General features: G+C 40.8%; 1 protein-coding gene across 1 annotated transcript in view; it reads left to right on the forward strand.

Moving 5' to 3' along the window:
- The window catches only part of TMEM117 (transmembrane protein 117), a 473,220-nt gene that overhangs the window by 184,562 nt on the left and 268,223 nt on the right, over positions 1–20,435 (forward strand). The window contains exon 3 of the mRNA XM_070947874.1: positions 20,125–20,224. Within this exon, the coding sequence (XP_070803975.1) occupies positions 20,125–20,224 (100 nt within the window). The remainder of the gene's footprint in view (positions 1–20,124; positions 20,225–20,435) is intronic.

Genomic DNA, 20,435 nt, shown 5'->3' on the forward strand with positions numbered 1-20,435 from the left:
CCCCACCTGAAGAAAAGAAGATGGCGCTGACACGAGAGCCCATCCCGAAGGGTATGGCAAAGCAGTTAGGGGCCACATCCAAAAGCCCCCACGAGACAGAACAGATCCCAAGAGAGTACCAAGACCTTGTGAAAGTATTTAGCGAGGTCAAGTGTGACATTTTACCACCCCACCGTGAAGCCGATTGCGCCATCGAAATCATCCCTGGGGCGAAACTACCAAAACCTAAATTGTATGCCATGACGCCCCATGAAATGCAAGAAATGCGAAACTACATAGACAAAAACCTACAAAGGGGTTTCATTGAGCCAGCCAAACTGCGGGTCACGGCACCAGTCCTCTTCAGAGAGAAGGATGGCTCTATGCGCCTAGTGGTCGATTTTTGCTGAATTAACACTGTTTGCGTACGCAACTTATATCCCCTTCCCCTCATGAAAGACATGCTAGCCCACCTGGCCAAGGGGAAGGTTTTTACAAAACTAGACCTCTGCGAAGCCTACTACCGAATATGCATCAGGGAAGGAGACGAGTGGAAGACAGCATTCAACTGCCCCCTGGGGAGTTTCCAATTCAAGGTGATGCCATTTGGGCTACAGGGAGCCCCAGCGGTGTTCATGCAATTGATAAATGAAGTTCTACATGACCACCTCTATAAGGGGGTCCTCGTCTACCTAGATGACATTCTCATTTACACGGAGACCATAGACGAACACATACCCCTTGTCCGCAAAGTGCTGGAAAAACTGCTGAAAGCGAACCTCTATGTCAAACTGTCAAAATGCTAGTTCCACCAATCGCGGCTAGACTACTTAGGTTACAGAGTGTCAAACGAGGGGATAGAGATGGACCCGGCCAAAGTACAATCAGTCCTAGACTGGCGACCCCCTCACACCCGCAGACAACTGCAAAGCTTCCTGGGGTTCGCGAACTTCTTCAGGCAATTCATCCCCTCCTTTGCAAGAATTGCCAAACCTCTGATGGACCTCCTAAAAACGGAGTCCGACAACAAAACCCCACCCGGGACAACCTCTACAGTGGGATCCGGCCTGCCAACAGGCATTTGAAACACTAAAACAAATGTTTGCAAAAGAACCGGTCTTGAAGCATCCTGACCCCGAACAACCCTTCGTCATCCAAGCAGATGCCAGTGATGTGGCAGTGGGGGCAGTCCTATTCCAAAAGAACAGCCAGGGGAACAACCTTGTGCCTACACATCCCGCAAACTCACCGACACAGAGAGATGATGGGCGGCATGAGAAAAGTAAGCATTTGCAGTGAGGTGGGTGCTGTTAACCTGGCGACATCTGCTAGAAGGAGGCCACCGTTTGAGGTTTGGACTGACCACAAAAACCTGGAGGCTCTCAAGACCCCACAGAAGTTATCGCCCAGGCAAGTCCGGTGAGCCCAATACTTCAATCATTTCAACTTTGAGCTGAAGCACATCCCAGGGGGGAAGAACTTTCTGGCCGATGCCCTCCCCTGAATGCCCCAATACAACAGTGAACGGGAGCAGGTGGTGAATGCCATCATCCCCTCTGCCCAAGGAGTGGGTCAGGTTACCACCAGACGGCAGCATCGCGACCAGCAGGGGCAACCAGCAAGTGACCTGACGACAAGGCTCAAGGCAGAAACATTGGCGGACTCCTGGTTCCGAGACAATCAACATCTCTTGACAAAGAGGGATGGCCTAGCATGGAGAGGGATGAAACTTTATGTCCCAGAGACTCTACGCACCCTGGTCCTCAAGAGGAGTCACGATGTTAAACCAGCGGGGCATTTCAGTTTCCTAAAGACTCTGCATTTAGCATGGAGATAGTTTTGGTGGCCCCACATGAGAAAAGACATAGACAGCTATGTAAAAAGTTGTACCATCTGTGCCACGATGAAAACCCGACCAGGAAGACCTCCCAGGCTGCTGCAGCCAGTAGCTGAACCGTCAAGGCCATGGGAGGAGATTGCTATGGACTTCATAGTCGAACTGCTGAGGAGCGGCAGAAACACAGTGATCTGGACTGTAATAGACTTATTCTCCAAACAGGCACATTTCATACCCTGCAGCGGACTACCCTCAGCCCGCCAATTGGCCAAACTGTTCGTGAAACACATCTACCGCCTGCACGGAGTATCCAAAAGAATCAAAAGAGGTGTCCAGTTTACAGCGAAATTCTGGAGGGAATTCCTTCGATCCATAGGATCATCCCAAGGCCTCAGCTGAGCACCAATGGTGGGGTGGAGAGATTGAATGCCATGATAGAGCAGTACCTGAGGTGCTACGTTGACTACCAACAATTGAACTGGGCAGACCTCTTATCATTTGCGGAGGTCGCATATAACAATGCTGTCCACAGTAGCACAGGACTAACCCCATTTAAGATAGTGAGCGGCATGGATTTCGTCCCCATGCCAGAGTACCCAAGGGAGCCTCTTTCCTCAGTTAGCTTGACCGACTGGATGGCAATGCTGAGAGAAACCTGGGAGAATGTCAAGAAGGCATTAGACAAGGCGGCACGGTCTTATAAGAAACAAGCAGATAAGCACCGAGCCCCTCAAAGGCCGTTCCGAGTAGGGGAGAAGGTCTACCTCTCCACCAAGTATTTAAGACTCAAACTCCCAACCAGGAAACTGGACCCGAAATTACTATTTTACTATTTCCAATAGTAAAAATAATCAACCCGGTTACAGTAAAATTGCAGTTGCCCCGGTTACTAGGGAGGATACACCCCGTTTTTCACAGTAGCCTCCTGAAGCCTGTGGTAGGGTCAACTTTAAGGCCGGTGCCACGTGATCCCCGAGGGCCCTTGATTATTGGAGGCCACACTCACTATGAAGTACAGCAGATTCTTGATTCAAGGTGGCACAGGGGGCGCCTCCAATACTTAATTAAGTGGAAGGGTTACCCTTCGTCAGAAGCTTCCTGGGTGAAGAGCACAAACATCCAAGCTGACCGCCTTATAGCTAAATTCCATGCAGATCACCTGGACAAGCCGGGAGGGGGTGGGACACACCCTCGGATGGGGTAAAGGTACTAAACTTGTGTATCTTGCGCAAGCCTCACTGAGAGAATGAAGGGAGAGGGGCCGGATGTCAGCTTCCAAGCTGCCATAAGGAAGGAGAGGAGAGGCTTGAACTTTCACCTACTTAATTCCCCTGAAGAACTGTCTCCACGGAGATGGGATGGGAGGGGACATTCCTGTGAACTGACAGAGATGGGATGAGTAGAAGATGGCTTGGAAGATGGCCAATGAGACGCAGAGAATTGGGAACCGGAAAGAGAGGTTTTGGGGGGGCCAAAGTTCAGTGCTAACTGTGCATTGAGTCAGGGTCAGTTCCTTATGCTCAATAAAGAGAAAAATTTCCACAAAGATCGGGCGTTTGGAAATTCATTTATTTGGAGATAACAACGAAGCTTGACATGGAGTCTTATTGGTAAAAGTCCATACCCAAGTGTTGTTTCCAGCCAGGGTTGGTGTCACTCACCCAGCTTCAAAGTACCTCATTCTTTCTTCTTTCCTCCTGCACAATTCTTTTCCCGGTTTGTCACGGCTTCGTGGTAGCTGCCATGGCTGCCTCCCCCCACTGCCGACTCAGAGGGTTCCCTCTGGCCTCCAAGAAACTTGCCTGCTTCTCTCAGCTGTCCAAGGCACCACTCTTCTTCCCCCATCCCTGCAAGATGGGTTTGGTCCGTAGACCCATCGGCGGCGGTTCGTCAGTTGAGATTTTTGCGGGGCTCATCAGAGCCCGCTATTTCTCCGACTGCATCGCCGCGATGCCAAACCAGAAGTCTCATCTTTTCAGTACTTCTCTTGTGGCTTCTAGTGCCTTGCGAACTGCTGGCCAGGTATTTTGCAGAGTTGATCCATTCAGCCAGTGATGCATTTGAAAGGGTCTGCTGAGGAAGTTCTGTCATGGGTATGAAATCCATACTAGTAGCTACCCGGAGTGGGGTAAAATCAATGCTGCTGTGTACAGAGTTATTGTACACTATTTCAGTGAAAGGCAGAAGCTCAGACCAATTTGTCAAAGTTTGCACCAATCCAACTAGCACACAAGTAAATAATTCAGGATTCATTTAAATAAGAAACTTCTTTATATACAATAATATAAAGCAGATCCATGTACACAATACCCATGCCAGAATCACAAAAGACAGAATACAAAATCAGGAGCAGCAGAAACACAGAAGCAATAATAATACAGAGTCTATGTTGCAAGGACAAAGCAACTCTTATATACAAATCAGTCAAGCTAAGCCACGGCCAGGCTCCGAGCCATCTGGGTCACCAAACAGTCCCCATTGGCTGACATGTCTATTCCAATTCATGAATGCTTATACAGTAACGCGATTGCTTGCAAATAGTTCATATAATACCGGAGGTATTGCTCTAGTATGGCATTCGAACGTTCATAAGCTTCATTTGTTTGTGGATGATGGGTGGAATTAAGACTCTGTGAGGAGCCTAACAGATTCATGAATTTATGCCAATATTTTAAAGTGAATTGTAGCTTCCAATCTGTTATTATGTGCTTAGGAGCACCATGAAATTGGTACATGTGCTACACAAAGACCTTAGCCAATGACCAGGCAGAGGGATATTGGGGTAAGCCACAAAGTGGGCTTGTTTAGAGAAAAGGTCTATAATAAACCAGATTACGATATTCCCAGCACTCTCCAGTAACTCAACAATAAAGTTCATTGTCAGCCTTTATTATGCTTGCTTGCTATCAGCTGCCATAGTAACGGGTGCGGGGGGGGGGGGAAGGTTGGCATTTGGGTGGGGGTGTGTGAGCTGGAGAGAGATGCTCTATGTGAACAAATAGGGAGGATTGCTCCTATGTTCTATTGCACAGCTGTATGATCTTGTTTATGCCCAATCCAGGTCAACCATCCTGGAATACCAGATGGATGAAAACACCTGAAGATGCTGCCCACATGACACCAATTGGAATGGGGATTGGACATTTACCCTGGGTCTTTGGGGGAGGAATTTGGGGATACTTTCAATATGTAACTGTCACACCATTTGCTTCAGATTTTGCTTTTCTTTCATTGCTATCAGTTCAAATTCAGTAAAAGTACCTTTCTCTACAAACATGGAGTTGGGGTTTTCCTTTCTTGAGTTTTGAATGGAGACACACCTGACATTCATTGATATTTTCTTCCAGGGGAGGGGGCCTAGGAGCTGGCCAAGGTTTGTAGCAGCTATGCTGATTTCCCAGGTATCCTTTTCACTGATCCACACACTGGGCAACTGGCCACATAGGTTTCTATGACCCTCATGCGTGGACATCAGAGCTGTCATTTAACTAGATGGAGAGTTTTCAGAAATCCAGCGTGTCTTGGGGTTTTTGTGTCATGGCTGCATTGTAGCACTAGAGTCCGCTGGCTTGCTGGAATATATACCATATTTTTCGGTGAATAAGACACATTCCTTTCCCCCCCAAAAGTGGGTGGCTGTTTGTCTAATACAGCGAATGTTGCTGAAGCTCTGCCCACCTGCTGGCCCCCACCCTTTGGTGTCTGCCTCCCAGCAATTTGCCTCCTTGTAGCAAACAGAAAACAGCCTGGTCAGCTTCAGCACAGCCTGATTTAGCATGAGCAGCTGATTGGATCAGCCTGCCGGAAAACTGCCTATAAGCTGTTCCAGGCTGTGGGGATTGCCACCGCCCATTGTCACCATCACTGCCCATCGCTGCTGCCACCTATTGCCACCTCTGTGTGCCCCATTTTTGGCCTCTGCATGCCCTGTTTTCAGCCTCCACGCACCCCATTTTTGACCTCCATGCGCTCCATTTTTGGCCTGTTTCAGGCAGTGGGGATCGCCATCCCTGCCTATTCCTGCTGCCTGGAACGGGCCAAAAATGGGATGCGCGGAGGCCGAACATAGGGCATGTGGAGGCGGCGATGGGCGGCAATGGTGGCAATGGCCGTTGGCGATTCCTGCAACCTGGAACAGCTGATCAGTAGTATTCTAGGAGGCAGATCCAACTGCCAATCAGCTGCTCATGCTGAATCAGGCTGTGCTGAAGCTAACCAGGCTGTTTGCTGTTTGCTGCAAGGAGGTAAATTGCTGGGAGGCAGAGGCATTTTTTTTTTTATTTTCCTCCCCAAAAGCTAGGTGCGTTTTATAGTCTGAAGCATCTTATAGTCTGAAATATATGATAGTTTGTGTTCCCCATCCACACTAGTCCATTTCTCATTGAAAGCTCATCCCTATGTTGCTGGAACTACTCATCTCCCACCAAAGTCCTTCTCACAGTCTGTGCTAGGTCCTCAGCAATTGGTGTTGTCGAGGGTCTCTGTTGCCTTGTGAGGGCTGGCACAGCCACTTGTCTGGAGAAGATGATGGAATTGATGATTTCCTCTCTGGCAGTTTTGTACTGTGGCATCCTGGAGAGGGCGTCTGTGAGGAAATTTTTCCCTCTATGTAGATAACAAAATGTGAAATCAAACTGATTAAAATATTGGGCCCATTGAACCTGCTTGGATGACAGCTTTTGGGGATTCTTAGTGCTTCTAAATTCTTTTGGTCTGTCCACACTTCGAAAGGGATTCTGCTGCCCTCCAGAAATTGCCTTCTGTGAGGAGAGCCCAGTGAACCACTTAGGTTTCTTTTTGCCAGACAGCCCATCATCTCGGAGAGCTTGTGGGAAGTGTAAGCACAAGCATGTATCTCCCTCTTGGCATTCTTCTGGAGGAGCACCACTCCCACAGCCACATTGCTGGCATCTGTTTGAATTTTGAATGGCTGGTCAGGGTCGGGATTCTTTAAAATTGATTCGGCAGCAAAGAGGCACTTTAGCTTCTTGAATGCTGCTTGGCATTCCAGCGACCATTTTAAGGGTTGACTGGGTTGGGGCTTAGTTACTCCCTTTGCTTTAGTAAGTTCATGATGGGTAAGGCAATCTGGGCAAACATAGGGATGAATTGCCTGTAAAACTGACCCTGAGGACTCAGGTAAACCTCCAAGTGCTTCAACAATCTCCTAAAAGGATGCAGATTACCATCTGTCTGCAAGGAATATAAATCCTTCCCATTCCCCACTATCCTGTCAGAACTGAAGAAGTTTCTTGGGTGAGAAGCGAAATGTCTTCAAAAGAAAAAACAAAGTCCAGTTGCCTCTTGAAAAAGCACCATTGGTACAACCACGACCTGGGTGACTGACAACCTCTACAGACTTACTGCTTTTGCAATTGCTTCCTCGTCCGAGGAGCCTCCCACTCTAAGATTGCCCGCACATTCTTAAGGTCCATTTCAACCCTCTCTTGTGAAATCCAGTACCCTAGGTAGTCCAGTCTGGTTTTATGAAAGTCACATTTGGACAGCTTCTCATAAATATGAGCCTCTTGGAGTTTCTTGAGTACTGCTCTGAGCAATTTTATATGCTCCATCATCTTGTTACTCTGATTATACAATACTGCAAATCACAAATTAGCTAGTCACATTTTATTTTATGACATTATGAGAATCAGTTTGGTTAATTAAGCTCAGTATGAAGTGGGAATCCTTCAAATTCAAATATCTGGTTCAAATAACAATGTATCCATGCAAACTCAGTTATGCAATTCAACAGTTGTTCTAAAATTATGTTCGCTCCATCCCATCCCTTTTTGAACAAGGTGGGATTAGATATCAGCTCAAATTTGCCAGATTTATCAACAATTTGCAAATATGTAAATTGATAATTATAGAGAACTAGCTGAATAGCCGTGCTCCGCTATGAAACTATGTGATCGGGATTGATAAATCAACACTTACAGTTTAAAAATTAACAAGTAGTTATGATCGGCCTCTCCTCTCCCCTTCTCTCCCTCAGGCTTGCCCCACAGAAGCCTCCCCTATCCTATTCCCTGCTTGCTGCTGTGAAAGTAAAACTGAAACTGAAACTCTTCTCCTCTGCTTCTGTTTTGCATTTGGAACAGATTTCTTTTCAGGTGGGGAGGGAAAGTAGAACTCCTTAGCATCAGAAGGTTGTTTGGAAAGTGAAACAGTATTTGCTGTGTGAGCAAGAAGGAGACAGGAAGAAGCCTAGCCATGGCTTAGCTCAACTGTTCTGTAGTAAAGCTGCTTGCTGCTGTGAAAGTAAAACTGAAACTGAAACTCCACCCTTCTGCTTGTGTTTTGCATTTGGAACAGATTTCTTTTCAGGTGGAAAGGGGAATAGAACTCCTTAGCATCAGAGCGTGTTAATAATAATATAGGAAATACTAATGCTCTGGTGGTTATTTCAAAAAATCCTTTCTTAGTGAGCACCTAGAAACCAAGAGGAACATACGTGGCAAATTTCAAAGTTTGTAATTTTGTGATATTTCGCTTTTATATATATAGATTAATACATTTATCAGATTTATTAACAAGATCTTTTTTCTACTTCATGTTAGTGGTTAGACCTAAATGATTTCGCCTAAGGCTACTTTTTTGCTATGTGGATTAGCTGATAGCCATACCACAGAAATATATGATTGAATATCCATCTGTGTGAGTGTGTGTGTATCCCATGTGCACTTCACCTAAAAGACACAGTGCTTTGATTGCACCATTTTCACTTTTTGCATCCTTTGCAGGCATCTCTGCTTGCTTGCTTTACTTAATTTTAAAAATATTCATTCTTCCCAAAACAGCAACTAGAATAAACATAGGCTTCATTTATTTAAATTTAAAGTCATATGTTTAATTTGACATAAATTTCATAATGGAAGTGATGCAGGTGGATTTTTTTTTAATTCAGTGGCTACAGTCAGTACAAAATATCTTTTAAGATAGAGTTCTAAATTAATTAATGTGCCAATATCTGCCTATTAATTATTTGAAAGTTTTCTTTGGTGAAGGAAGTTTCAGTTTGTCTACCATATAATTACGATGCTTATAATGTCTTTTGAGGACATTTTTCAGCATGAGGGATTGCTGTGGCCAGAATTAATCTTTTTTATTTTTCACTTCTGTATTTGTTAATTTCTTTGCACTTTGAATACTCCTTATTCCCAATCTAAAACGCCCTGTGTGTTTTGTTTCCTCATGGTATATTCTATTGGGATTTATTGAAGTACCAGGGAAGCTGACGGCTTCTGGAGACATGATGAGGCAATGAAAGAGAGGAAATTCATATACAATCTTGTAGCTAAAGTTATGTGCAAAAGTCTTGCCCCACCTGATACTTTTGTTGAAATGTGGTTCTTACTTGAAAAAAGTTCCAAAGCATCTTCCTTAAGTAAACTGAATCAGAGTAGGAAAACAATAATGCAGAATATATTTTTAACCCAGCACTGAAATAAAGTAGTAGTGCAGATCAGTTGGACTTGGTCAAAGTCCAGCACAAACTTCTGAAATTCTCCCTGAACCATGATTCATGCTTTATCCTAAGTTCATATTGTATTATTCCTGATGGTGAAGCTTCCTTTTGTTGGACTATGTTAGTCCTGTTCCTCCTCGTCTATTTGTATCCTTTGTTTTTTTGACCACAGATACAGTATATTGTGTACAAATATATTTGTATCATATAAAATATGCAAGGCACCTTTCCTTAAACTGCTTTAAAAAACACCTTTAAGCTATAAAACAAACATGTACACATACACACAACTGACTCTATATGCCTCATCTTCAGTCTCCATGGAGATACAATTCTACCAATGGTAATCCTTATGTTAGAATAAAATAACCAGAAGTGTTCTTCCAAAGGCAGGGCTAGGATTAGTTCAATAGTGGGCAGCTCCTGCCACTGGGTTGTATGCAAATGTTGCGACTCCCCCCACCCAACTGTACCACCAGCAGTACAGTTGCTGAAAATTAGTTGTACCATTCCCATTATTTAAAGTAAAGAATATATAAATAAAATATCCTCCCAATGTAAAAGTAGTATAATGTAAAGTAATTATATTAACCTTTTTATTTCAGTAATGTATCCTTTAATAGTTCTATGAATAACTGAAGAAAATATACAGGTAATTATTCTTTGTTTACAATAATAAACTATTAGCAAACAAACTATTATCAGACTCCAAAAACCGAGAAAGACGTGTTGAGATTCTTCTCAGCAGTTTTCTTTTCTTTTCTTTTTTTTAAATAATCTTTATTGAATATAAATATTAAAAAAGACATACGTAACATATACACAACAAACATTTATACAACATATACACAAAAAGAGTATAATTTCTTCTTAAGCATTTTTTCATTGTGACATTCTACAATTCTACTTATGATATATTCCTTCACCTCTCCTTAATCTAATAACATTTTTTATTTTATATATATATATATATATATATATTTAAATCGGTAATATTTCCCCCTATATTTTTTGTATATTTCTGATTTTTAACCAATTATACCAATTATTCCATATTTTGTAATAATCTGATTTCTTCTCTTTCTTGTAATTCTTTGGTTAACCTATCCATTTCAGCACATTCTAAAAATTTTCCTATTACTTCTGTTTCACTTGGTGTTTTTTCTTGCTTCCAATTTTTTGCATAGGTTATTCTTGCAGCAGTTAATATGTGAATTGTGAGATATTTGATAGGGTATGATTTGTTAAAGATTCCTAATAGAAATGTTTCTGGTTCTTTTTCAATCTGTGTTTTTGTTATTTGTTCCAACCATTTTTTGATGTTAGACCAAAATTTCTTTGCTGCCGGGCAAGTCCACCATAAATGATAGAAAGTCCCTTGTGCCTTTTTGCACTTCCAACAAATTGGGCTATTTTTAGGTTGTATTTTTGCCAATCTGGTTGGAGACATATGCCACCTATAAAACATTTTCAGTTGGTTTTCCTTGTACGCCGTTGCTTTTGTTAAATTTAGGTTTACCTGCCAGAACTTTTCCCATTTTTCCAAAGGTATTGTGTGTTTGATGTTTTGAGCCCACTTAATCATCGTTTCTTTGACTGTCTCTTCTTCCAATTTATAGCGTAGAAGAAATTTGTAAATTCTACTAATTAATTTATTTTCTGAATCTAATATAATTTTATCTATTTCTTGTTTTTGATTATAAATTTCATATGTTTTTATATGTTCTCTGTATTTGGATTGTATTTGAGTATAAGTCCACCAGTCTATTTCTCTGTGTAAATCTGTCTCCAATTGTTGTTTTGTGTTTAATTTGCCTTGATAGTCAATTATATCTTTATATCTAATTTTTTTTGTCTTCTCTGTTAAATTTGGATGTCTAATTGATTCTGCCAGTGCTAGCCAATTTGGTATCTTCATATAATGTTGTTTTTTAATTTTAAGCCAAATTTGTAATAATGAGTTTCTTATTGTGTGTCTTTTAAAATATGAATGTGTTTTGTATTTCTCATCCCACATAAAGGAGTGCCAGCCAGTTTGGAGTTCGTGTCCCTCAATTGTTAAAATTCTAGAGTCCTTTAATTCTATCCAATCTTTGACCCACGATAGTACTGCTGCTTGGTAATATACCTCCCAGTCAGGGAGTGCAGCTCCTCCTCTATCTTTTGTGACCTGAAGCAGCTTAAATTTTATTCATGGCCTTTTCCCTTGCCATATAAATTTAGATGTTATTTTATTCAGCTTTTCAAAAAACGGTTTATCTATTTTAATTGGGGTGACCTGAAACAAATATAAAAATTTAGGTAATATAGTCATTTTGATGGCCGAAATTCTTCCTAGGAATGAAATGTGTAAATTTTCCCATTTTTCTAAGTCTTCCTTTGTTTGTTCTAGTAATTTATCATAATTGTTTTCTTTAATTGCTGATGTTCTTGTAGATAACCAGATTCCTAGATATTTTATTTTTGTTGTTGTTTGGATTTGTATATTATCTGTCAATTCTTTTGTTTGGATTTCCGTAAGGTTTTTTACAATTAGCTTTGATTTACTTTTATTGATTTTTAGTCCGGCCACTTCTCCAAATTCTTCTATTTTTTGGAACAAATTAGGTATAGATTGCATAGGATTTTCTATCAAAAACACTAGGTCATCAGCAAAGGCCTGAGCTTTGTATTCTTCTCTATTGATCCTTAAACCTTCAATTCCTTGGTCTTCTCTAATTTTTTTCAACAGGATTTCCAATGATAGAATATATAGTAAGGGGGAATCTGACTCCTTTTGTTATGTTAAATTTGTCTGTTATATCATCGTTCATAATTATCCTTGCTGATTGCTTGGTATAGATTTCTGCTATAATTTTCCCAAATTTTTCCCCAATTTGCATATTTTGTAATTGTTCAATCATAAATTTCCAATTTTGATTATCGAAGGCCTTTTGGGCGTCAAGAAAAACCAACGCTGCCTGCTTCTCCGGGTGTGATTCATAATACTCTAGAGCATTAAGTACTATTCTCATATTGTTCTTTATTTGGTGTCCCGGCAGAAATCCATTTTGGTCTGGGTGTATATATGTATTTAATACTGATTTAATCCTTTCGGCCAAGATTGCTGCAAATATTATGTAATCGGCATTCAATAATGAAATAGGTCTGTAGTTTTGAATTAACTGGAGATCTGTATCTTCTTTTGGAATGATTGTTATTATGGCTTCTGTCCATGAATTTGGTATTTTGGCTTTCTCCATAGCTTCATTATATAATCGCAACATATTCTCTCCCAATACTTCTTGCATTGTTTTATATATTTCTACCAGTAGCCCGTCGGATCCTGGTATTTTATTGTTTTTTTGCTTTTTCAGTACTTCATTTAATTCTAATTTGGTTATTGGCCTATTGAGAGTAATTCTTTGTTCTTCTGTGATTTTTGGCATTCCTGATTTCCCTATGTACTGTTTTATCTTGTCTTCCTCTATTTTTCCCTGATTATACAAATTCGCATAAAATTTCTTAATAATTTCTTTTTTGGCCTCTTTACTATGTTGAATTTCTCCTTTATCGTCTTTCAATTGGTATATTGTTCTTTTTTTCTGTTCTTTTTTCAGTTTATAGGCTAGCGATCTGCCTGTTTTATTTGCGTGTTCGAAATAATTTTGTTTTGCCATTTTTATTTTTTGGGCTAGTTCTATTTGGTTTATCAAATTCAATTTATGCTTAATCATTTCCCATTCTTCTCTTATTGTTTTGTTCTGGGGCTTTTCCTGGAGTTTTTGTTCTATTTGTTTTAGGTCTTTCTCTAAATTATCTAATTGTTTTTTCTTCTCTTTATTCTTTTTCCTCGTATATGCTATTACTAGGCCCCTTATATATGCTTTTAAAGTATCCCATGTGTTTTGTAAAGAGGTTTCCTCTATTTTATTTATCTGAAAAAATATTTTTACTTCCTTTTCTAACATCGAATTAAATTCTTTTTCTTTACATAATCTTTGGTTCATTGTCCATCTCTTAACGTCTTCTTTCCCCTTTCCAGTTTATGAATAGTGGATTGTGGTCTGCCCATTGGTTTGTGCCTATCTCAATTTTTTCTACTTCTATTTTGATATTTGGGGTCATCCATGCCATGTCCAATCTTGACCAGGAGTTATGCGGATGGGAGTAAAAGGTGTATTGGGCCTCTTCTTCATGTGTTTCCCTCCATACGTCTGCCAAGTTTAGTTCTTCAGCCATAGTAAAGAATTCTTTTGGAAGTATTTCTTTTTTCTTTTCTTTTTTCCCCCAGTTTTGTAGTCCTTCTTTGCATTTACTATTGCATTATAATCCCCTATTACACAAATATCGTCATATTCTAATTCTGCTAATTTTATGTGTAGATCTTTAAAAAAAACTGTAGTTTTTGGTTAGGTGCATAAATCACTACAATTAACATTTTCCTCTTTCCTATTTCTAGTTCTACCATCACCACTCTACCTTGCTCATCGGTATAAACTAATTTAGATTGTATTTTTTCTTTTACGTAAATCACTACTCCTTTTTTCTTTTTTTGGGCCAGAAATGAATAAAGTTTTCCTAATTTGGGGTTTTCTAGGATTTTTTGATAGTCTTTTTGAATGTGTACTTCTTGCAGACATATCACATCTGCTTTTAATTTTTGTAATTTTGTGAAAATTTGATTCCTTTTCTTTGGGGCATTTAAGCCATTAATATTTAAGCCATTAATATTTACCGAAAAGAGTTTGATCTGTTCATCCATTGCCTATCGTATCTGTTTTTTTGTGTTGCTTGTTTCCATCCGTGCCTTAGCTTTTGCACCTTCTCTCTGTTCTCTCTCTTTTTCTTGCCTCTGTCTTATTTCTTTTTCTTGATTTGTTTCTATTGGTTCTTCTTCTTGACTTTTACTATCTGTTTCCTCCTTGCTTTCCTGTTCTTCTTCTAGTCTAAAGTGTGTGTTATGGAATTCTCTTGCCTTTTCTAAAGTGTCTATTTTATATTTTTTGTCTTCCCACGTAATTAATTTCAATTACCCCCTTTTTCAATCAGTCTATCTCAAACATACAGTCAACTCATTTGTTATTTTGTATAAAAATCAATCTTTCACTTTAACAGTAATTCCTTATCTAACCACAATTTCACAAAACAGTTTATAGCTATAAAAATATTATCTACTTATATATTTCTTTTAAATATTAAACTTATTAACTAATTAAACAGTTCAAAATTAATAAATCACTTCCCTCTTGTCTTAATTTTTATTTTCTTTGGTCTTTGTTGTCTTCTTGCTTTACCTCTCTCGATCAGTTCTTTCACAGTCATAAAAACATGATATGTGTCCGTCTCAGTCTTTTTTTTTTTTTACTTCTACTTCTCCCAGTAATCGGATCTCTGCATTCAGTTTTCAAATCTTTTTTTTTAAACTTAAGTTCTTATTGTCCAAACTTATTTGTAAATCCAAAGTCCGAAATCCAGACAGGTCTTCTGTATCCATGAATTTCACCACTTAGTCCGGTATTTCAGTCTCTGCACTTAGTTTTCCGATATTTTGGGGTTTGAGTCAGTTATAGTTCCCAGGTTCAAACGGCTTGTCTATATCCACAGAGTCCACAGGCTGCTCCCTTTGCTCAACTGTAAAAGTCTGCACTCACACCGCTTCGAGCGCTATTTCTCCTTTTCTTATGTTTACTTAGTCATTCTATGGGTTCTTCTCTTCCGCACTGTAGTTGTTTCCCCTTTTTTCCTTCTCCTCTTGTACCGCCACTGTTGTAACTCACTTGTCTTCCTCTGATTCGATTGCGCGTCTCCTGTTTACCGCCTCTATTGTAGGTGATCTATCTGACAGTCACTTGGATTTGCTTCCACTATTTGCTTCGATCTAGGCGGGCGCCATCACTCCTGTCCGCCGATAAGACCGACTTCTTCTCCACCAATTTAAGAGGTTGATCACTCGACCTCCCTGATGACAGTGCAACACCAGGGGGCTTCGCGAGTTCCTCTTTCGTTTCCCGATCCCTCCAAGTTCGGGAATGCCCTTAAAGAGCAATTAATGAGGAAATTTGGGTATCAGAGACGGAGCCTCCGTTTCCTCACCCATTCATGATGACGTCACCGCCGGAAGTCTCTCTTCTCAGCAGTTTTCTTTATTGTTCCTCACCTATAGGCAGGAATCTTGCCAAACTAAAGCAAACAATTTGCACCATACTGTTGTGACTCTGACCCCCGAGCCTGTCCTAACAGAGGGAGAGGACTCAGAAGATGAAGGAGAGGATTTGGCAAGGCCTCCCTCTCCAGGACCTTCCTCTCTGGCAATTCCTCAGGTTTCCTCCGAAGGCCAAGAGATATGCCAAGAGCAAGGCACTTTGGAGCAGCTGCAGATAGAGAGCGAGGGGGATGAGTTTTGGCTGGATCCCAGACAGCGTCGGAAGGATAAGCACACATAGCAGAGAAAGAGGCGTGGGCGGGCCAGAGATTGAGCTGAGTCACTGGACCACACCCCACAAGGGATAAAAGGGGGTGTGTTGGCTATTCAGGCCTTGTGACGGACAAATTGAAAAGCTCGGAAGTCATATTGTGTTTCTAGAACCCTGTTAGAATCTCTTTTTGGATTTCTTTGGACTGGACTTTGACAATTCTTTGCTTTGTGGAATTAATTTGATATATCAGACTGAGGAGAAAAAACCTCCCTTAGTGAGTAAAATCTCTTGGCAGGCAGTCCATGGTTCGCTGCCAATACTGTTATCTTAAAGGAATTCCTGACTGTTTGTGTGTGTGCGTGCGACGGGGACAGAACACATACATATATTCTGAGAATTACTAGGGAGTCATCTTAACTCTCTTCCTCTCACCCAAACTATCTAAACTTTGCTGTCTTGCTCTTCTGCAATGCACTTCCTCCCTCCTGGAATCCAGACTACGTTCCATCACATCGGCTTTGTTTCAATAAATGTTGCTAATATAGTTGGTTTCAGCAACTGAGAATTGCTATAGCAGAAATAGTACCTATGACGGAATGTAAGTAACTTCAAGCTCAGACCATAAAAGAACAAAAAGATGCTAGAATGCAAACAAGAAAGAAAGAACTTCTGCTGTTCTTACTTCGTGAATCAAAGAATCTAGAAAATCCTTCAGAGGATACATTGGGTTAGGAAGGATGAGTAAAAACAGAAATGGAAAACATTGATAAGGGTTTATTGAAAGAGCCAAAATCCATAATGATTGTTTTTTCCCAGATGATAGATTAGAGGTTATGCCAGAATACCTGATTTAGTATAGAGATCCTGAATCATAGATGAAGGACTATGTACAGTCCTTCCTTTTCTATCCACTCAGACATCCAATACAGTAAAGAAATTTTATTATTCACTGTTTCCTATTTTAAAACAATATATTTTTTTCAATGTTAATTATATCTCAGAAACAGTTAAGTTTTGTCTTTAACATTCACCTTTATTAAAAGGAGGTGCAAAATCCCAGATGTTTTGATATGATAGGATTAATCCTGAAAGATAGAAAAAAAATAAAGCTAACCTAGGGCAGGCAAGCATGTTAGAGAGTAAACTTACATTAATAAAAAGATCAGAGCAAGGAAAAGAATAACTAATGTAATGTTTCATTGCTGTAGAAGGATACATCTGGGGAGCAATATTTTTTGTTGTTGCAGGGGTTTTATCTGAGTTAAAGCTGCAGGAGTAGTTTGTTTGTTTGTTTATTTATTTATTTATTTTTAGGCCACCTATGTCGCTCAGAAATTTTAACTGGCATGTTTTCAATACTGAAACTGAGAGCCAGTATCTAATTCATTTTCCCTGTTGAAAAGTACAAATACAGGTAGTTCTCAACTTACAACAGTTCACTTAGTGACTGTTCAAAGTTACAACAGCACTGAAAAAAGTGACCTAGGACCATTTTTCACACTTATGACCATTGCATCATCCCCATGATCATGTGATTTACATTTGGATGCTTGACAACTAGTTCATATTTATGACGGTTGCAGTGTCCCAGGGTCACATGATAATCTTTTGTGATGTTTTGACAAACCAAGTCAGTGGGGAAACCAGATTTATTTAACAACCAGGTTACTAATTTAACAACAGCAGTGATTCACTTAACAAATGTGGAAAGAAAAGTCATAAAATGGGGCAAGACTCACTTACCAAATTTCTCACTTACCAACATAAATTCTAGGCTCAATTGTCATAAGTCGAGGGCTACCTGTACAAGCAGATATCCAGCAATTGTTATGGATATTTAGATTCTGTGACCAAAATATATTTTGGTGATTCTGTGGTGTCAAAATATAAATTAATAAGATCCCATACTAAATCAACTGGATCCTTTTCACCAAAATTAGATCCCAAATTCACTGCTCAAATCAGAATTAGTTTCATAAATACAATACATGTATTTCCAACTGGTTATGCTTCTGTGTTATATTTGGTGCCAATTTGAGTCACTTCTCAAGTCAAGTTAGTACTAAATTAATTAATATTAGTCCCAAAAAATTATGTCATTCATTCAGTTAGGTATTGTCAGCTAAATTGCGTAAAACTACTTGCTAAAAGTCATCAGAATGTTATCTGGGAGGAGTTTGATCCTGTGACTCCCGAGGATGTGGACAGGGTTCTGGGTAGGATTAGTGCCGCCACATGTTTATTGGACCCGTGTCCCTCCTGGTTGGTACTGGCCTCCCGGGAAGTTACACGAGGCTGGCTCCAGGGGATTATAACTGCTTCTCTGAGTGAGGGTGCCTTTCCCGCCGCCTTGAAAGAGGTCGACCTCGAGGCATCTCGCATGGGGAGTGCCACAAGGGTCGGTCCTCTCGCCTCTTCTGTTCAACATTTATGTGAAGCCGCTGGGTGAGATCATCCGTGGTTTTGGGGTGAAGTGTCACCTGTACGCTGATGATACTCAGCTGTACATCTCCACCCCAGACCACCCCAGCGATGCCCTTGATGTGATGTCTCGCTGCCTGGAGACCGTGCGGGTCTGGATGGGGAGGAACAGGCTCAGACTCAACCCTTCCAAGACCGAGTGGCCGTGGCTACCGGCGTCCCGATATAGTCAGCAGGTGCCATCGCTGACTATTGGGGGTGAATCTTTGCCCCCCACAGAGAGGGCTCGCAATCTGGGTGTCCTCCTGGACGCACAGCTGTCTTTAGAAGAGCATATGACAGCCATGGCCAGGGGGGCCTTTTATCAGGTTCTCCTGATCCGCCAGTTGCAGCCCTTTCTGGACCGGGACGCCTTGCGCACGGTCACTCATGCCCTTGTCACCTCCTGGCTGGACTATTGTAATGCTCTCTACATGGGGCTCCCCTTGAAGAGCACTCGGAGGCTCCAGCTGGTCCAGAATGCGGCCGCGCGAGTGGTTATGGGCGCACCTCGTTGTGCCCGCGTGACACCCCTCCTGCGCGAGCTGCACTGGCTCCCAGTGGTCTTCCGGGTGCGATTCAAGGTGTTGGTTACCACCTTTAAAGTGCTCCATGGCACAGGACCCGGGTACCTTCGAGACCGTCTTCTGCCACCAATAGCCTCCCACCGACCAGTCCGTTCCCACAGAGAGGGTCTCCTCAGGGTGCCATCAGCCAAGTTATGTCGGCTGGCGACACCCAGGGGGAGGGACTTCTCTGTGGGAACCCCAACCCTGTGGAATGAACTGCCCCCGGAAATACGTAAGATCTCCGACCTCCGGGTGTTCCGCTGCGCACTGAAGACCCTGTTGTTCCGCCAGGCAGGGCTGTTAATATAATAATTTTAAATTGGGGTATTTTAATTTTTGGGGTTTTAAATCGGCCAAATCTATTTAATTATTTTAATTTTTAATTATTGTTGTGTCTTGTGTTTTTAAATTGGCTGTACACCGCCCTGAGTCCTTCGGGAGAAGGGCGGTATAGAAATAAAATTATTATTATTATTATTATTATTATTATTATTATTATTATTATTATTATTATTATTATTATTATTATTATTATTATTATTATCAGACTCAGTGGCCCTGGTTTTATAATACAACTGATTGTGTTTGCTGCTAAAATTTACCAGTTGATTCAGTATTAGTTGATGACAGTTCCAACTTCTTCTATGAAGGACAGTTCTTGAGGGTTTTTTAAAAAGAAATTGTTAATGAAAATGTCATTTAAAATTTATTTAAAATATTTGTTTGCTGCTGTACTGATGAAGACTTTGAGTAATTCATAACAAAACTACAGCAAACAAACAAACAAAACATTCAACAATTCTTCAACTCCCACCAGCCTATCATCACAAATGGGATTTGGAAAGGTGATCTCCAGACCATCTGGAGAGCCTTTCCCTGCCACATTCTGTATATCTTAAATCTAAAAGTGAGATAAGAGCAGCTTGTTAATACTAAACAGGAATCCATCTGGTCAGTGATAGCAGAGGAATGGAATATGGAATAGTGCTATGCAGTGTGTTAGAGTAATATTCCAAAAAAGTGCTTTGAAATGTGCAGGAGCCTGAATATAGGAATGTCTCTAAAACCTTACACAGCCATGTCCTTTTCTGGGATAATGGGGAAAGATGCAGATACTTTAAGATGTTGGACATATACTTTGCTATAATCAGGCTTCTCCATATCCAAAGCATGTTTTGGAGTTTGAATCTGAATGCTGCACAGCTCTGTTACAGAGTTCTCTGTGCATCTTCTTGAACTCATTCACAAAAGACAGACTATAAATGCAATGAAGAAAGAAAACAAATATCTAAGCTGCAGAGCAAAAGTATAGTTACTGCTGATAGTTAGAATATTTCTTAGGGACAGCAGAGCCTGATTATCTATTAATTTGCTGTAAATGATTAACAATATATATGTTTGTATTTACAGGCCATACATTGTGACGGACTTCATGGGCATCAGGAATGAAAGCTTTATGAAAGTAGCAGCAGTGGGGACCTGGATGGGAGACTTTGTCACAGCTTGGATGGTATGATTTTTTTGTAAAAACCAAGCCAAAAAGTTGAACAGAAATGCAGTTGGTAATTGAAATCCAAAATAACAAGAAGGTCTCAAAAGCATAACTCAAATCAAATAGGCTCCACAATAACAGTAGTACGATCGAAAACAACTGGATATAGTTGTGCCTTGCAAGCAGAACAGTTTAGGTCTCAATGGGTCTCTTGCAGTGGTGAAATGTA

Source organism: Pituophis catenifer, unplaced genomic scaffold (assembly GCF_029215685.1).
Source record: "Pituophis catenifer annectens isolate HBS135680 unplaced genomic scaffold, rPitCat1.0.hap2 SCAF_7, whole genome shotgun sequence".
Taxonomy (NCBI): Eukaryota; Metazoa; Chordata; class Lepidosauria; order Squamata; family Colubridae; genus Pituophis; species Pituophis catenifer.